At 40.2% G+C, this 16322-nt stretch overlaps 1 protein-coding gene across 13 annotated transcripts in view; it reads left to right on the forward strand.

Annotated features, from left to right (window-relative positions):
- The window catches only part of YEATS2 (YEATS domain containing 2), a 91774-nt gene that overhangs the window by 55895 nt on the left and 19557 nt on the right, over positions 1–16322 (forward strand). For all 13 annotated transcript variants that reach the window (XR_006742055.1, XR_006742054.1, XM_045583738.1 and 10 more), the window contains 5 exons: positions 8632–8890; positions 9388–9549; positions 11153–11325; positions 13874–14032; positions 15959–16135. Coding sequence is in view for 11 of the 13 variants with exons in the window: in XM_045583738.1 (XP_045439694.1) it covers positions 8632–8890; positions 9388–9549; positions 11153–11325; positions 13874–14032; positions 15959–16135 (930 nt within the window). In the remaining 2 variants the exon portion in view is untranslated. The remainder of the gene's footprint in view (positions 1–8631; positions 8891–9387; positions 9550–11152; positions 11326–13873; positions 14033–15958; positions 16136–16322) is intronic.

A 16322-nucleotide genomic window follows, 5' to 3' on the forward strand; every position in this document is an offset into this window, starting at 1 on the left:
GATCCGCCTCGCCCCACCCCACAAGCACTGCCAGTGCTTCCCTCCAGCAGCCGCAGCCACCTTGCTTTCCACTTTCCCTCCCTCTTCTATGCTGTCTTCAGTCTTCACTCTACCCTCCCTCCATGTATGCAAATTAACCACCATCTTTGTTGGGTTAATTTGCATACTTGCCCTGATTGGCTGGTGGGTGTGGCTTGTGTAGTGGAATGGTGGTTAATTTGCAAATTACTCTATTATTAGATTAGATAAGTTAGTGGATTTTGCAAATCCACTTATCCATTAATGCTGTACTGGCTTTCTTGTCACATTGCCACCTATCTAATGGCAGTGACAACTGGGAGGAAGTGGACGGGTTTCTGCACTGAATAAAGTTTAAGGACACCTAAAAAGAAAGTCACAGAAGAATGTGGAAGAACTGCAAAGAAGCATGAGAAAAGATATCACTGTTCATCCAGAAATTTAAGTCATGCTTTGGGCTCAAGATCAGGCGCTATCTGCAAGTACACCGTGGTTATTGCTGAAGTGCATTTGTAGAAACTGAGCTGGAAAACAAGGGTGAACCAAATGGTGTTGTTTTACCTTCCCTACAACTTCGGCACAATAAAAACACAGCGTATCATATTCATAAAAGTAGAGAGAGATACTGCTTTTGACATGAAAAGGGATAGGATTTAGTAGGTTTGTGTGGGAATTAAGTAGTGTAGATAGTAAAAAAAAACAAAAACATATACAGAATCTTGCTGACTTGCAAAGGTCTGTAAAGGGCGCGGGAAAGGCAGAAATAGAAACATTGACATTGCATCAAAGTGATATATTTATAACAATACAGAAAAAAGGGTGTCTGCCTTGTAAAACTAAAAGGAAATTAGGAATATAGAGGATGTTTTAAGCCAAAATGTTGTGTTGTTTAAAAAAAAACACACAAAGCTAATTTGGGGTTATAGTGTCCTACTTAAGAGCCTTCCTTGTGGTGTCCAGACAGCTGTGTGTAGGGTTCCCTCCAGTAAAACGCCAGACTTACTCATTCTCCGGTATTTTAGAACAAAGGAGCTGTTATCCTGTGAGTGCTATACTCCTAGTGGATAAGCTTGGCTAATAAAAACTGCCCTCCTGTGGCCAACTTAGGATACCACATGTTATTTGGCTCTGGGAGAGATTGTGTCATATCTGGAAATTTTGAAGCAATTGAATGTAAGGATAGAGATTGGCACATGGAGGGGGAAAAGCAAGTCAGATGCATGGAATTTGGAGGAAGAAATTAAAATAGGTCCAATATTTGTTATTATTTTCTTTAAGAACTTATCTTTCTTTAGGAATATGAAAATAGATTATGTGTAATTTAACTTATGCAATAGGTTATTATATTTGATATATTTAAAAAATGTGAAGACTTAGGAAAAATGTTCAACTTCTATAACCCAAGATATCCAAAACTCAAAGACTTCAGTAAGTTTATTTTTATCATACATATAAGACCAGTGGGCAGTTCTATGTTGATTCTACAATCATCAGGAATATAGACTTCTATTTAGTTGCCTTGTCATTCTCAAAGTTTTATTTTCATCTTGTGGGATAAGAGAGCTTCTTCATCTCAAGCTACCATGTTCACATTTCCGGCCAGCTCGGGGAGAAGAGGAAGGGTGGAGGGAGGAAGCATAACCCAAAGGTTGCACTTACCACTTCTGTTCATGTGTCTTCAGACAGAAAATAGGAGACCAAACCTACTTGTGCAGGGGCTGGATGATGTAGTCCGTATTCTATGTGACTGTATCCCTAACTGAAAATTGGGGGCTCTATGAGAGAGAAACAAAGAATGAATATTGAGGTTCAACTGGCAGTTGCTGCTATACACCAAAAATGTTTTTCTACTATTAAGGAACTTTTTTTTATGATGCACCGAAAACTTCTTGATTAGTAAGAAGAATTTTTATATCTCCACATCTCTGTGGGGGATGACTTATCCAGCTCTGCAGCCATAGCTCTGCAGAATGAGGCTGGTAGTCAGAATAAAGAGATTTGGGTAATCCTAAGTGATTGATTCAACCACATCAGGATAGCTGGGAGAATTTCTCTTCATTATAGGTTAACTTGCTTTGTATTTTATTTATTTATTACTTTTTATTTATTTATTTATTTATTTATTAATAAAATTTTATTGTTCATATTATTACAAATGTTCCTTCCCCCCCTCCCCCATTCATTTCTCTCCTCCACCAGGTTCCCATCCCACCCTCTGCCCTTTCCCCATCCCCCATTGTCCTCATCCATAGGTGCACAGTTTATGTTCAGTCTCTTCCCACATCCCCCTCTCCCCTTTTCCCAAAGAATCGTCAGTTCACTTCCCTTCCATACCTCTGATTCTATTATATTCAACAGTTAATATTGTTCATCAGATTTTTTTTTAAATTTTCTTTTTTTTAGATTCACTTGTTGATAGTTATGTATTTGTTGTTCATAATTTTTATCTTTATTTACTTTCTCTTCCGAAAGAGCCCCCTTCAGCAATTCATATAATTCTGGTTTGGTGGTGATGAACTCTAGCTTTTTTTTATTAGTGAAGCTCTTTATTGGCCTTCGATTCTGAGTGATAGCTTTTGCTGGGTAAATTATCTTTGGCTGTAGGTTCTTACTATTCATCACCTTGAATATTTCTTGCCATTCCCGACTGGCCTGCATGGTTTCTGTTGAGAAATCAGCTGACAGTCGTATAGGTGCTCCTTTATAGGTAACTACCTGCTTTGCTCTTGCTGCTTTTAATATTCTCTCTTTGTCTTTTGCTCTTGGAATTTTAATTATGATTTGTCTTGGTGTGATCCTCTTTGGATTCCTTTTGTTTGGAGTTCTGTGCACTTCCTGGACTTGTAAGTCTAATTCTTTCACCAGGTGGGGGAAGTTTTCTGTCACTATTTCTTTCAGTATGTTTTCAATATCTTGCTCTCTCTCATCTTCTGGGACCCCCATAATTCTGATGTTGGTTCGCTTGAAGGTGTCTCAGAGGTTTCTTACATTATCTTCAATTTTCTGGATTCTCTTGTCTTCTTGCTTCTGCAGAGGAGTGTCTTCTGGCTCTTTATGTTCCAAATCTTTGACTTGATTCTTGTGATCTTCCATTCTGTTTTTAGGACTCTGTATAATATTTTTTATTTCAGACAATGTATTCTTTATTTCTTGTTGATCCCTTATCATTTCTCGTTGATTCCTTATTAATTCTAGTTGATCATATCCTCATAGGTCTTATCGACCTTTTCTAGGAAATTCTTGAAAAACCTTATAAGCGTAGATTTGAACTCTATATCCAGTCGCTTTTTGTCCTCCATTTCTTTTGTTTTTGATCTATTTCGTTGTCGCATTTTTGCAGCTTCCCTGATGGGGCAGAGTTTCAGTGTGGAGCCTGCAGCCTTGGCTTCCGTCAGCTATGCGGCTCCTGAGTCTCAGGGTCCTTCAGTACTCACTGCAAGCACCTCTGAGAGAAAGGTGCCCTCGATTTTTGCCTGCTACCAAACAGTCTAGGCTCTCCCCCAATGAGCCCGGTATTGGGGTTCAGTTCAGTTGGAAGTGGGACTGGAGGTGGCGTTCAGAGCAGTCTGGAGCCCCTGTCTCCTTCCCGCCAGGGCAATCCCGTGGCACAGCCAACCGTCCCTCCTCTGTGCGCAGTGTGCGCTCCTCCGGGACCTCCTTTCGCCGCTCCCCCGAGGTTCCGCCTTACAGCCCAGCTCCCTCTAGATGAGCCTGGGTCCTTGGGGTCTGGCTTAGAACTGGGGTTCAGAGCAGTTGGAACTGGGGCCCAGCACAGTCGGAGCTTTTAACTCCTTCCCGCTCGGGAACACCAGCCAGGCAATCAGCGGCTCCGTCCTTTCTGCTTGCGCCGAGTGTCTCTGTACCTTAGGCTTTCACAGCTCCTCCACACTTCCTTCTGGTTTTCTCCTTGCTTCTCATTATAGAATTTCCAGTCAGTCGACTTTCCTGTAGTTCTGGGTAATGTCCATTTTATTGAAATTGTTGTGTGCGGCTGCGGCTAGGTGTTTACCTGTGCAGCCATCTTGGATTCTCCTAGGTTAACTTGCTTTTTAAAAAATTGGTTCTTTAATTCTTTTGTTTCTTCCTTCTTTCCTTCCCTCCTCTCTAAACGTACATAAAAGTGGAGAGACTGCCCTGGCGGGTTTGGCTCAGTGGATAGAGCTTGGGAACTGGGGAGGTTCCAGGTTCTATTCCAGTCAAGAGCACATGCTCGGGTTGTGGACTCAATCCCCAGTGGGGAGCTTGCAGGAGGCAGCCTATCAGTGATTCTCTTTCATCATTGATGTTTCTCTCTTCCTTTTCCTTCCTCTCTGAAATAATTAAAAAAAAAAAATTTTTTTTAAAGTGGAGAGACTATTATAATGAATCCCATATGCCCATTATCCAGTTTCAAGAATTACGAAAATTTTTGCTAATCTTCTAGAATATCCTAAAGCAGACATCAGATGTTACATACTTTAATTTCTCTCTGACTAACAATCTAGGGTTTAAGATCAAAGTCCTCTGCCCTGGAAAAATGCTGAAGACATTGACAAATGCTTGTCCTGTGGCTCTTTTCTCTCTGTTAAGTCTCGTGGGGTTTCATGGATTACCTTTGGTTAATTAATGAGTTCCAGGTTAGCTTGACATTTCATAAACTTATTCTCATTTATGCCTCGGAATCTTATGAGGTAAACATTATAGATGAGGTGTCTAAAGCTAAAGCTCAAAAAAGTTAAATAATTTACTCAGCTACTAACTGATGAAGCAAAACTGGGAAAACAAGTCTGACTGTTTAGAAAAATCTGTACTCTTTCCTCTATATTATACTGTGGTTCATGTCAATTGATTAGGGGACCATTTTCTGTTTATTTGTTTTGTTAATTCTCACCTGAGGATATTTTTCCATTAATTTTTAGAGAGAGTGGGAGGGAGGGAGGGAAGGAGGGGGAGAGAGAGAGAGAAAGAGAAAGAGAGAGAGAGAGAAAGAACGTTGATGTGAGAAAGACACATTGAAAGGCTGCCTCCCACACATGCCCCAAACAAGACTGGAGATGGAGCCTGAAACCAAAGTACATGCCCTTGACTGGAATCGAACCTGGGATCCTTCAGTCTGAGGGCCACACTCTATCCACTGAGCCAAACTGGCTAGGGCGGGTCCATTTTCTTTACATCAGTCATATTATCCAAGCACATGCATGGCAAGTGCATTTCTCTATATTTACATTCTTTGAAAAGAAACCATGTTATGATTTAGTAATTATTTAACTTAAATATTCCATTCACCAGTTGTATTTGGTTTATCATTTTGTCCCACCTCTTAAGTGATACTACTTTTTAATTTAGAAAGATTCTAAGAATCTTTAGAATTCTTTAAAATAGAGAATAATACAGTCATTACTCACATACCTTCCTCCCTAAATTAACGTTTTCATATTTAATTTAACTCATTTTTTCTCCAAATAAAACATGACTGATAAAGATGAAGTCCACTTGGTTTTTTCCCAAAGCAACACTGTCATGAAATTGAATGTGTAGGGGTTTTATTTGTTTGTTTTTAAATAAACCCTTACATTTATTTGGCTCTTTGATTTTTAAAAAATATATTTTGATTTTACTTTTTTTTTACAGAGAGGAAGGGAAAGGAATAGAGAGTTAGAAACATCAATGAGAGAGGAACATCGATCAACTGCCTCCTGCACACTTCCCACTGGGGATGTGCCCGCAACCAAGGTACATGCCCTTGACTGGAATCGAACCTGGGACCTTTCAGTCCGCAGGCCAACGCTCAAGCCACTGAGCCAAACAAGTCAGGGCATGAATGTGTAGTTTTTCAGTCCCTACTTTTATTATGTAAACACATAGCTATAAATAACATGTAATGTTTGTGTGTTGGAAGATTTACATGAAAGGTACAGTTGACCCTTGAACAAATAGGTTTGAACTGTAAAGGTCCACTTATTCAGATTTTTTTCAAGAAGTACCTGTACTGTTTGATCTGTGGCTAGGAGTCCACAGATGCAGAGGGCTGACTGTATCCTTTGAGCTACACTATTTTATATAGGGGCCTTGAGCATCCGTGGATTTTGTATCTGCAGGAGTTCCTGAAACCAGCCTCTGTAGATACTGCAGGATACCTGATGCAGTTATGTTTTGGGGGAGACAGAAATTATACTTGGATTTTTTTACTGTGAGGATATCAGTATCCCAAACGCCTATGGTCAGGGGCCAACTATATTCTTAAAAGTAAAATTGCTATAACATGTTTTATGTGAATTCTCAGTTTTATTAAATATGCCAGTACCTCTCTAAGTGGCTGTACAAATATACTTAAGCAATAAACAAAAGCTCCTGTTTCTTCATATCCTCCAGCCAATTGGTGTTATCAGACTTAAAATTTTCCCCTCCATTCTTATGGGGAAAGTTCTTTCTACTTTCTTTTTTTGCCTTTGGAGGCAGATCTTTTGCCATTCCTGTAAAAAAAAAATTTCATCTAATAGATTCTGGTGCAAAGGTCTTTTTATGAAATGAATTGTTTCTTCTAATTGCGTATCCTATTTTGTCTGAAAAGAGCTCTGTAGTATCCCTAACCAGTTTGGCTTAGTGGATTGAGCATCGACTTGTGGACTGAAAGGTCCCAGGTTGGATTCCAGTCAAGGGCTTGTATCTTGGTTGTGGACATGTCCCTAGTGTGAAGTATGCAGGAGGCAGCTGATCAATGTTTCTCTCTCATCGATGTTTCTAACTCTCTATCCCTCTTCTTTCCTCTCTGTAAAAAATCAATAAGATATATCTATCTTATCTATATATATATTTATATATGTGTGTGTGTATGTGTATATATATATTTTTTTCTTATTATTTATTTATTATTAAAGAGCTCTGTAGTATTTTCTCACTTTGAAAGAGATCACTCTACAGTATTTTCAGAACCAGATATTTCTAATGTTCATAATTTGAGTACTGGGGTCTTTTTTAAAAAAAGTCATTTAAATATTCTTTTTGTTTACACTTTTCCATTTTTAACCAAGTGCTTACCTATAAGAAAGATTAGAAGTATATAGAAAGAAGATGGCTTCTATATATATGTGTGTGTGTGTGTGTGTGTGTGTGTATGTGTATTATTGAGTTTTTACAAAGAAGGAGGGAGAGGGATAGAGAGTTAAAGACATCAATGAGAAAGAAACATCGATCAGCTGCCTCCTGCACACCCCCTACTGGGGATGTGCCCACAACCAAGGTACATGCCCTTGACCGGAATCAAACCTGAGACCCTTAGGTCCACAGGCCAATGCTCTATCCACTGAGCCAAACATGTTAGGGCAAGAGATGGTTTTTAAAAATCAGTTAAAAGAAAAAAAAATTGCAATGGGTGACATCATTGTTAGGAAGGAGTTTTAGAGATAAAGAAATAATAGTTTCCGATAGAGGTTATATATAATAGAAAGGGTTACAGAAGAGATATTTACCCTAGCTAGTTTGGTTCAATGGATAATCCATTGGCCTGCAAACTGAAGGGTTCCAGGTTCAGTTCCGGTCAAGGGCAAATACCCGAGTAGCACGCTCAATCCCCAGTAGGGAGCATGGAGGAGACAATCGGTGATTCTCTCTCATTATTGATGCTCCTATCTCTCCATCTCTCTTCTTCTCTGAAATCAATAAAAATACATTTTTAAAAATTTATATCTATCTAAATGTATGTATGTATGTGTGTATATATATACACACACACACACATATATATATATATATGTGGTTATTTTAAAAAATGAAGAGATGATATTTACATTTTCATAGTGGAGTTTATAGTCCATATATGAGAATATTTATTGCAGTTTTTCATAATGTAAAGTTTAAAATTACCTAAATATCTGTGCAGTTATGAAATGTTTACATGCCTTATAATATGTCAATTCTAATATATTATTACTTAGTTATCTAAAAATGTATTTTAAAAAGTGACCTGTAAAGTCTTATGATATGATGAAGAATTAAAAATTACAGAATTATATCTGTGACCTCAATCTGATTAAAAATGAATATTAAAAAGAATTAGAAAGCCAAATCCGGTTTGACTCAGTGAATAGAGTATCGGCCTGCGGACTGAGACGTCCCAGGTTTGATTCCGGTCAAGGGCATGTATAATACCTTGGTTGTGGGCACATCCCCAGTAGGGGGTGTGCAAGAGGCAGCTGATCGATGTTTCTCTCTAATAGATGTTTCTAGCTTTCTATCACTCTCTCTTCCTCTCTGTAAAAACTCAATAATATATATATAAGAATTAGAAGTAAATTCACTAAAAATATTGAGAGGGTTTGTGTGTGTTTTTCTGAATGAGTAGGATTTTTTTCATACATATCTATTTTCTATGAAAACCTATTTGTATAATTAAAACAAGTAATATTAGCTGGGGTTAAGAGAAAAACTATAATCTGTTATTGTAATAATTTCCCAATTGTAAGAAATATTGTTGTTTGCATCTATCAGGTTGCTTTCCTACTCTGTATTAGACCCCAAGTACCGTATCTAGGACTGTGCTTTGTTCTTTGTTAGCACACAGTGACTGTTCTGTTCTAAGTGCTCTCAAAGGGCTTTAAGAAGAAGCACTGCTGGACTTACTTCTGTTTTCAACAGGTTGTTGGGGTGCCAGTTGGGTCTACTTTACCTTCAGCAGTGAAACAGGCAGTGGCGATAAGTAGTGGCCAAATCCTCGTGGCCAAGACCAGCTCTTCTGTCGCCAAAGCAGTTGGTCCAAAGCAAGTTGTGACCCAAGGAGTTGCCAAAGCAATTGTGAGTGGAGGTGGAGGAACCATTGTCGCTCAGCCAGTGCAAACCTTAACCAAGGCCCAGGTCACTGCTGCTGGCCCCCAGAAGAGTGGATCCCAGGGTTCAGGTAACTAATACTATTTGAGGATACTCAGCAGCAGGGCCTACCAAAACGTTCTTTGCTAGTGATTTTATTTGGTATTTGGTTCTGTCTAGAAAACCTAGTAAGTTTGGGGTGTGTGTGTGTGTGTGCGTGTGTGTTAGAAGTAATAAGAAAAATACCACTTGTTTCTCATGATACTGCTTTTAGGTTCATGTGTCCTCATTTCCACTTTGGGTTGTATTCATACTTAAAACTTTGTTCAGTCATTGCAGCATTTTGAGATATTAAACATTTGAATATGTTCTAGATTTTCATGTGTTGTTTCTGTGAAGGCATGATATTTAAAAATATCTGCCTTTAAAGCATTGTATATCTGAGAAACAAACTTTAGAATTTACTTTCTTTTTATTGCTTTTCAATAAGTATTTCATTATTCTGTGTTTTAATTTTAAAGATGGCATTGCCCTAAGTTCCATTTGATCTTATTGCCTTTCTTCTCTTTTTCTTCTTTATCATTTTAGTAATGGCAACATTGCAGCTACCAGCCACTAACTTGGCCAACTTGGCAAATTTGCCACCTGGCACTAAACTTTACCTTACAACGAACAGCAAGAACCCTTCAGGAAAAGGAAAACTGCTGCTCATCCCTCAAGGAGCCATCCTGCGAGCCACCAACAGTGCTAGTTAGTCCATCATTAACTCGTTTGGTTCTTGGGTCTCTGGGTATGTTTATCTCATCCACCAGAGGCTCAGTTTTTACCTGTTTCAGGAAGCATTTCCATACCTTTGGTGGCAAATGGTAGTATTTGCCCAAATGCACTTAAAACGTGCATAATTTAACTAGAATTAGCTTTAAGTACCCATAGTCTTATGAGGTGGCACTATTATTTTGGGTTTATCTACTCAGAGTTTGGGATCAAGGACGGATTACACTCATGAGATATGGCTCTTGAGGCTGAGCTGGGAGAAAGCTGTCTGTATGAAGAGAGGTCTTCCTTTCAGAAGTAACTGACAATAGGTGATACCTGGGGAGAAGTTCTATTCTTCAGGTAGCTGGAACCTATTTCTGTTTTAAAGGAGACAGGAATAGAAAAACTATTTGAATAGTGTTGTAAAGGGAAAGGTCAAAGGAATTATTTTCCTCTAAATCAGAAGTACATTTGGTACAGCAATAAAATTCATTAGAAATTAGCCATTCCTGCCAAAAAGCAGTGTGTAAGCTAATCACCATTTTGTTTATTGACTCTGGTGATTTCCAGTCTCTTACCCTGGTGTTTTTTTCTTCCCACCTAATTTTTTTCTTCATTCCAAAACTCATCATTTCCTTAGATTGTAGTTAATGTACAGTATGCTATCCAAACGAAAGCAAAAAGGGTCCATGGGCTTTAAAATAGAATTTGAAAAGCTAAAAAGAATGGGACCCTGGAGTCATCATAAATATGAAGAAAGTCTTAATTTTTTCCAGGGGGTTGGAAAGAAAGAGTACTGTAAAATCACACTAGCAGTTCCACTGAAATTGAGTCAGGTGCCAAAAAGTTTGGAATCATGTCAGTGAGTGCATTAAGTGCTGATTAAAATTAATCAGTGGTTAATCATCGACCCATGATCCAGGAGGTCACAGTTAGATTTCTTATCTGGGCACATGCTCAGGTTGCTGGCTCAATCCCCTGTAGGGGGCCTGCAGAAGGAAGCCAATTGATGATTCTCATCATTGATGTTTCTATCTCTGCCTTTCTTTCTGAAATCAATAAAAATATATATTTTTTAAATAGTTGCTTAGAGCCGAAACCAGTTTGGCTCAGTGGATAGAGTGTCAGCCTGCGGACTGAAAGGTCCCAGGTTCGATTCCGGTCAAGGGCATGTACATTGGTTGCGGGCACATCTCCGGTAGCGGGTGTGCAGGAAGCAGCTGGTCAATGATTCTCTCTCATCGATATTTCTAACTATCCCTCTTCTTTCCTCTCTGTGAAAAACCAATAAAATATATATTTTTTTAAATAGTTGGTTAGAAAATGTCAGTATCAGACTTTCTTATGAACTTCCACAACTAAGTCAAAACAGTTGTCAAAGGTAAGTTCTTCATTGTACTCAGAATTGAACTAATCAACTCATGCAGTTGAAAGTAAATAGATGTCACTCTTCAACTCTAGGAAGTTCTTGTCAGAGAAAGAAGAATAGGAAAGGGAGGGAATGGTGCTGAAAATGAAAAATCTCTGGGCTCGCCTGTTTTTCTGTTAAGCTTCTTGATACGTTTTATAATGTTGTTGTCATTCATTGTATTTGCAGACCTACAGTCCAGCTCAGCAGCCAGTAGTACTGGTGGTGCTGGAGGCAGTGGCAGTGGAGGTGGCAGCAGTGGAGGAGGGGGAGGAACAGGAGGAACCCAAAGCCCCGCTGGGCCTGGAGGGGTATCCCAGCACCTGACCTACACATCTTACATTCTCAAGCAAACACCTCAGGTCTGCTCGTTATGACTGGTGTCTTTTAAATCATTCTGTTAATCAAGAACTGCTTTTAGCTATTTTGGATTTACCATTACAGCTCTGAGATTAGGAGTCAACAACTGACATTTTAACTGTGTTATAAATCTATATTATCTATACCACATGTGTCAAACACAAGGCCCGCGGGCCAAATCCGTCCCGCTAGGCCTTGCAATGTGGCCCGCACCGTGCTGTCATCACTGCACTCAGTTGCGTTTCCATCACAATGACAGTTTATGACTGTTCAGTAAACCATTCGGCCCGCGATTTAGGCTGGATTTTAGATTTTGGCCCCTTCTCTGATTGAGTTCGACACCCCTAATCTATACTAATAAAAGAGTAATATGCAAATTGGTCAGGACACCCTCATAGTAACCACCGAACAGCAGGCTGTGTGGGGCGACAAGGCCAGTGAGGGATGTACAAACAACTGAACAGCAGGCTGCATGGGGCTACCAGGCCAGCAGGTGAGGGAGGGGGTCAGTTAGGGGCAATCAGGTAGGCAGATGACCACTTAGGAGCCAACAGTCCCAGATTGTGAGGTCCTCAGGATCAGGCTTAAACTGGCAGTCGGACATCCCCCCGAGGGGACCCAGATTAGAGAGGGTGCAGGCTGGGCTGAGGAGACTGCCCCCCCCCCTGCATGAATTTTGTGCACCTGGCCTCTAGTTTACACTAATAAAAGAAACATGAAAATTGACCATCACTTCGCTATGCCTGCCAGCCAATTAGAGCAAGTATGCAAATTAACCCAACTAAGATGATGGCCACCACAGAACTGGAGCGAACAGGAGGCTTGTTGTTGATGGAGGAAGCCAAGCTTCCCACCCGCCCTGGCCTGCCCTGGCCTCCCCCGGGCCTCCCCTCAAGGCCACAAAGTGTCAATTGTACAAGATAAATAAATCCCAGATACCTGCTTCCAGCCAGCCCTAGCCTATGCTTGGGTACTCGAGGTCTTGTATCCATCCTGCAAATCACCACAGGTCCCTCGCCCAGGGCACCCCACACCCCAAGGGAATCCCCACCGTGATCCAGGACACCCTTAAGGGCAAACCAACAGACCCCTATCTGTGCACCAGGCCTCTTATCATATCTAATAAAAGTAATATGTAAATTGACCATCACTCCAACACAAGATAGCTATCCCATGTGGACACAAGATGGTCACCACAAAGATGGCCAGCAGGGGAGGGCAGTTGGGAGAGACCAGGCCTGCAAGGGAGGATAGTTGAGGGCAATCAAGCCTGCAGAGGAGAGCAGTTGGGGTGATCAAGCTGGTAGAGGAGAGAAGTTGGGGGCGACTGGGCCTTCAGGGAAGGGCAGTTGTGGGGGACCAGGCCTGCAGGGAAGGGCAGTTGGGGGGGACCAGACCTACAGAGGAGAGCAGTTAGGGTGACTAGGCCAGCAAGGGAAGGCAGTTAGTGGCAGTCCGGCTGGCAGGGGAGTGGTTAGGCATCAATCAGGCTGTCAGGGGAGTGGTTAGGGGGTGATCAGGCTGGCAGGCAGAAGTGGTTAGGGGCAATCAGGAAGGCAGGCAGGTGAGCATTTGGGAGCCAGTGGTCCTGGATTGTGAGAGGGATGTCCGATATTAGAGAGAGTGCAGGCTGGCCTGAGGGGCACATACATATACCCCCATGCACGCACATACATATACCCCCATGCACGAATTTTGTGCATTGGGCCTCTAGTCCTATATAATAAAAGGCTAATATATAAATTGTTCCCTGGGGAGTTTGACTCTATGACATGTGCTGACTACCAGGGGGTGGCACAGAACAAAGGAAGGCCCCAATTGGCCGTGATCACTGGCCAGGCCCAGGGACCCTACCCATGCACGAATTTTGTGCACTGGGCCTCTAGTTTGTTATAAACGTTACAAATCTGTGTTGTTTTGTTTTGACAGAAGAGGGAGTAGAAATTCAGAAAGACTTAAGTAACTTATTCAAGGCTTCTCTGCTAAGCCATTGCATTTAAACCTAGATCTTTGGATTTAAACCTAAATCTTTCTGACACACAGATTTTCACTCCACTATTGCTTCCCAAATCCATGAGGTAATAAACAACCTTAATGTGCAACTCAACATGTTCTCTCAGAAAGGGGTAACCAAAGAGACGCTATCAGACTGTGGTATTTGGAGTTAGGTTGGATTCAAGATGAGGATCCGGTTTCTGCCTTCTTCCCCTTATCCCAGGTCTTGGCTCTCCTCTAAGGAAAGTCATGGAATTTTGGCTCCAGACATTTTTATTGAGAATAATGAATAGAAATCAGTCTGAGTGATTAAATCCAGCTTTCAGGACTAGATTACATAAACTTGAGTCTCCCACACCTGCTCTGTAACTACTGTGCCAAGTTTGAGAAGCAATGATAACTTGGTAGTGACACCAAGCACTGTTCTTTTCAGTTACTGTGTCTGCGTCACACAAGTTATAGCTTGTAACATGGGACGTTGTGATTTAAAGAATCAGAAGAAGTTATTTGAATTTAACAAGTTGTTGATTTGATCTTTATTTTTTTCTAACTTAGGGTACATTTTTAGTTGGCCAGCCATCACCCCAGACATCTGGAAAACAGCTGACTACTGGGTCAGTGGTCCAAGGTACTCTGGGAGTCAGCACATCTTCTGCTCAAGGACAACAAACATTGAAAGTCATCTCTGGACAAAAAACCACTTTGTTTACCCAGGTAAACACATACACACACACACAAATACATGGTGATTGGGACATTTATTTATAAATTTACAACTTATTCTTTCCACAAATAAATTAAGGTTAGATGAGAAAATGAACAATAATGTAGTATAAAAAAAAAATAAGATCTTGAGATTTGAGAAAACATAAGTAGAATGAGAAAATAAAGCCTAAGTTATACAGATCTACAAATAGTAATGTATAGTTAATAAAATTTGCCAAACCAGAACAAGAAGCATTATCAGTCATAAAGTGTATGATTTGTGAGAGGAAAAAAACTAACGACATAATGTTTCCTAGAAGAAACAAACATTTTCTTGACACTTCATTCTAAAATTTCTCTGGAGGTACTTCTGCAGGAGATGCTGAATACTGAGAGGTGATTTCAGCCACACTGTCCATACAGGAAGTAAACACTGCAGGGAGTTTGGTGCACATTTCTATGCGCTTCTTAAAAAGATCGTTCTTTTTAATTTTAGTCATTTTTGTGACTATGAAATGATACTCTGTGTAAGACTCAATGCAAATTGTGCTGTGGCTGCAGCTCCTTCAGTTACAGGCAGTCCTCGGGTTATGTCGGACTCGAAGTACGACATTTTGTGGTTATGTCGCCATCTCCCATTTACTTATTTAAAAAAAAAAAAAAAGTTCAGTCATTTTGACAAATGTACATATGTGCTTTATGTTTTTTTATTATTTACCACAAGTAAAGGTCAGGAATTGTTATCTTTCTTTTAAATTTTTTTTTACTGTTTCACTTCTTTACTGCTGTGTATGTGCTCCATGTGAGTGACGTAGGTGGGTTCGGACTTACGGCGAAGATCGCGTTACGTCGCGCCATAGGAACAGATCTCCGACGTAACCTGAGGACCTACTGTATTAGCTGTGTGACCCTGGTAGTCATTGAGATTATCTCTTCATCTTTAAAGTGGGACTAAAATCTACCCTATAAAGTTTATGAAAAGATTAAATGATATGAGATATGTAAAAGTGTTTTTGCCATTCCTGCATATAGTATGCCCACAGAAAATGAAAAATGGTATGATTTGTAGGATGTGTTAATCTGGGGCACAAAGCAATCATTTAGACCAAGGGTCAGCAAATGACACCCAAAGCTTCCTATTTTTATAAATAACATTGTATTGGGACACAGCCACACACATTTAATGCTATAAAAGTAGAGTTGAGGAATTGCAATAGAGATTGTATGGCCTGACATGCTCACTCATGCCGTTTGCTGAGCCCTGTTTTAAACTATTAAAAGTATTATAAGTTGTTGAATGATTCTCCAGGACTAAATGCTAAACCTTTACTAGCCTAGAGCACCATTAATTTACCCACTTAAATCTGGCCCTCTCAGTTCAATTTTCATGTTTAAAGATTATATTTAAGAGCACTTTGCACTCAGTTATTTTAATAACAAATGGCCTGGTGTCACTGAAGACACTGTTGCCAAATAGTGGTTTGCAATTGCATTCATTTACTTGTTCTGTATTAGGGGTAAAGAATATTTGTAAGTAAAAGGTCATAAACTTGAGAATTTGCACAAACACTTCCCATAATTTTGATCAGCAAGAGTTTCTTGCAAGCTGAAACTAGTTTGGCTAGGAGGATAGAGCGTCGACTGGACTGAAAGGTCCCAGGTTCGATTCCGGTCAAGGGCACGTACTTTGGTTGCGGGCACATCCCCAATAGGGGCGTATGCAGGAGGCAGCTAGTCAATGTTTTTCTCTCATCGATGTTTATAACTCTCTATCCTCTCCCTTCCTCTCTGTAAAAAATCAATAAAAATATATTTTTTTTAAAAAGAGAGAGTTTCTTGGACACGCTCTAATTCTACAGGCATCTGTAAGTAAGGAATGAATTGTGCCTGTTCCCCAGGGCAATATTATTACTTCAACCCATTTTATTTTTGCAGGCAGCGCCTGGGGGACAGGCCTCTCTAATGAAAATATCTGATGGTACATTGAAGTCTGTGCCAACTACCTCACAACTCTCAAAGCCGGGAACCACTATGCTGAGAGTAGCAGGAGGGGTTATCACAACTGCCACTTCGCCAGCTGTGGCCCTGTCAGCAAATGGTCCTGCACAACAGGTGAGAATTGGCATGAGCAGAGAGAAAATCATAAAACCTAAAAGTACTGAAAACATAAGATATTCAGCAGGCACACAAGTGGGCCATATTACTCCTTTTAAAAATGGAAATGTAATTTACCCTAAAATTCACCATTTTTAAGTGTGTAATTCAGTACACTTTCCAGGTTGTGCAACCATTGCCATCT

Source organism: Pipistrellus kuhlii, unplaced genomic scaffold (assembly GCF_014108245.1).
Source record: "Pipistrellus kuhlii isolate mPipKuh1 unplaced genomic scaffold, mPipKuh1.p scaffold_m20_p_2, whole genome shotgun sequence".
Lineage (NCBI taxonomy): Eukaryota > Metazoa > Chordata > Mammalia > Chiroptera > Vespertilionidae > Pipistrellus > Pipistrellus kuhlii.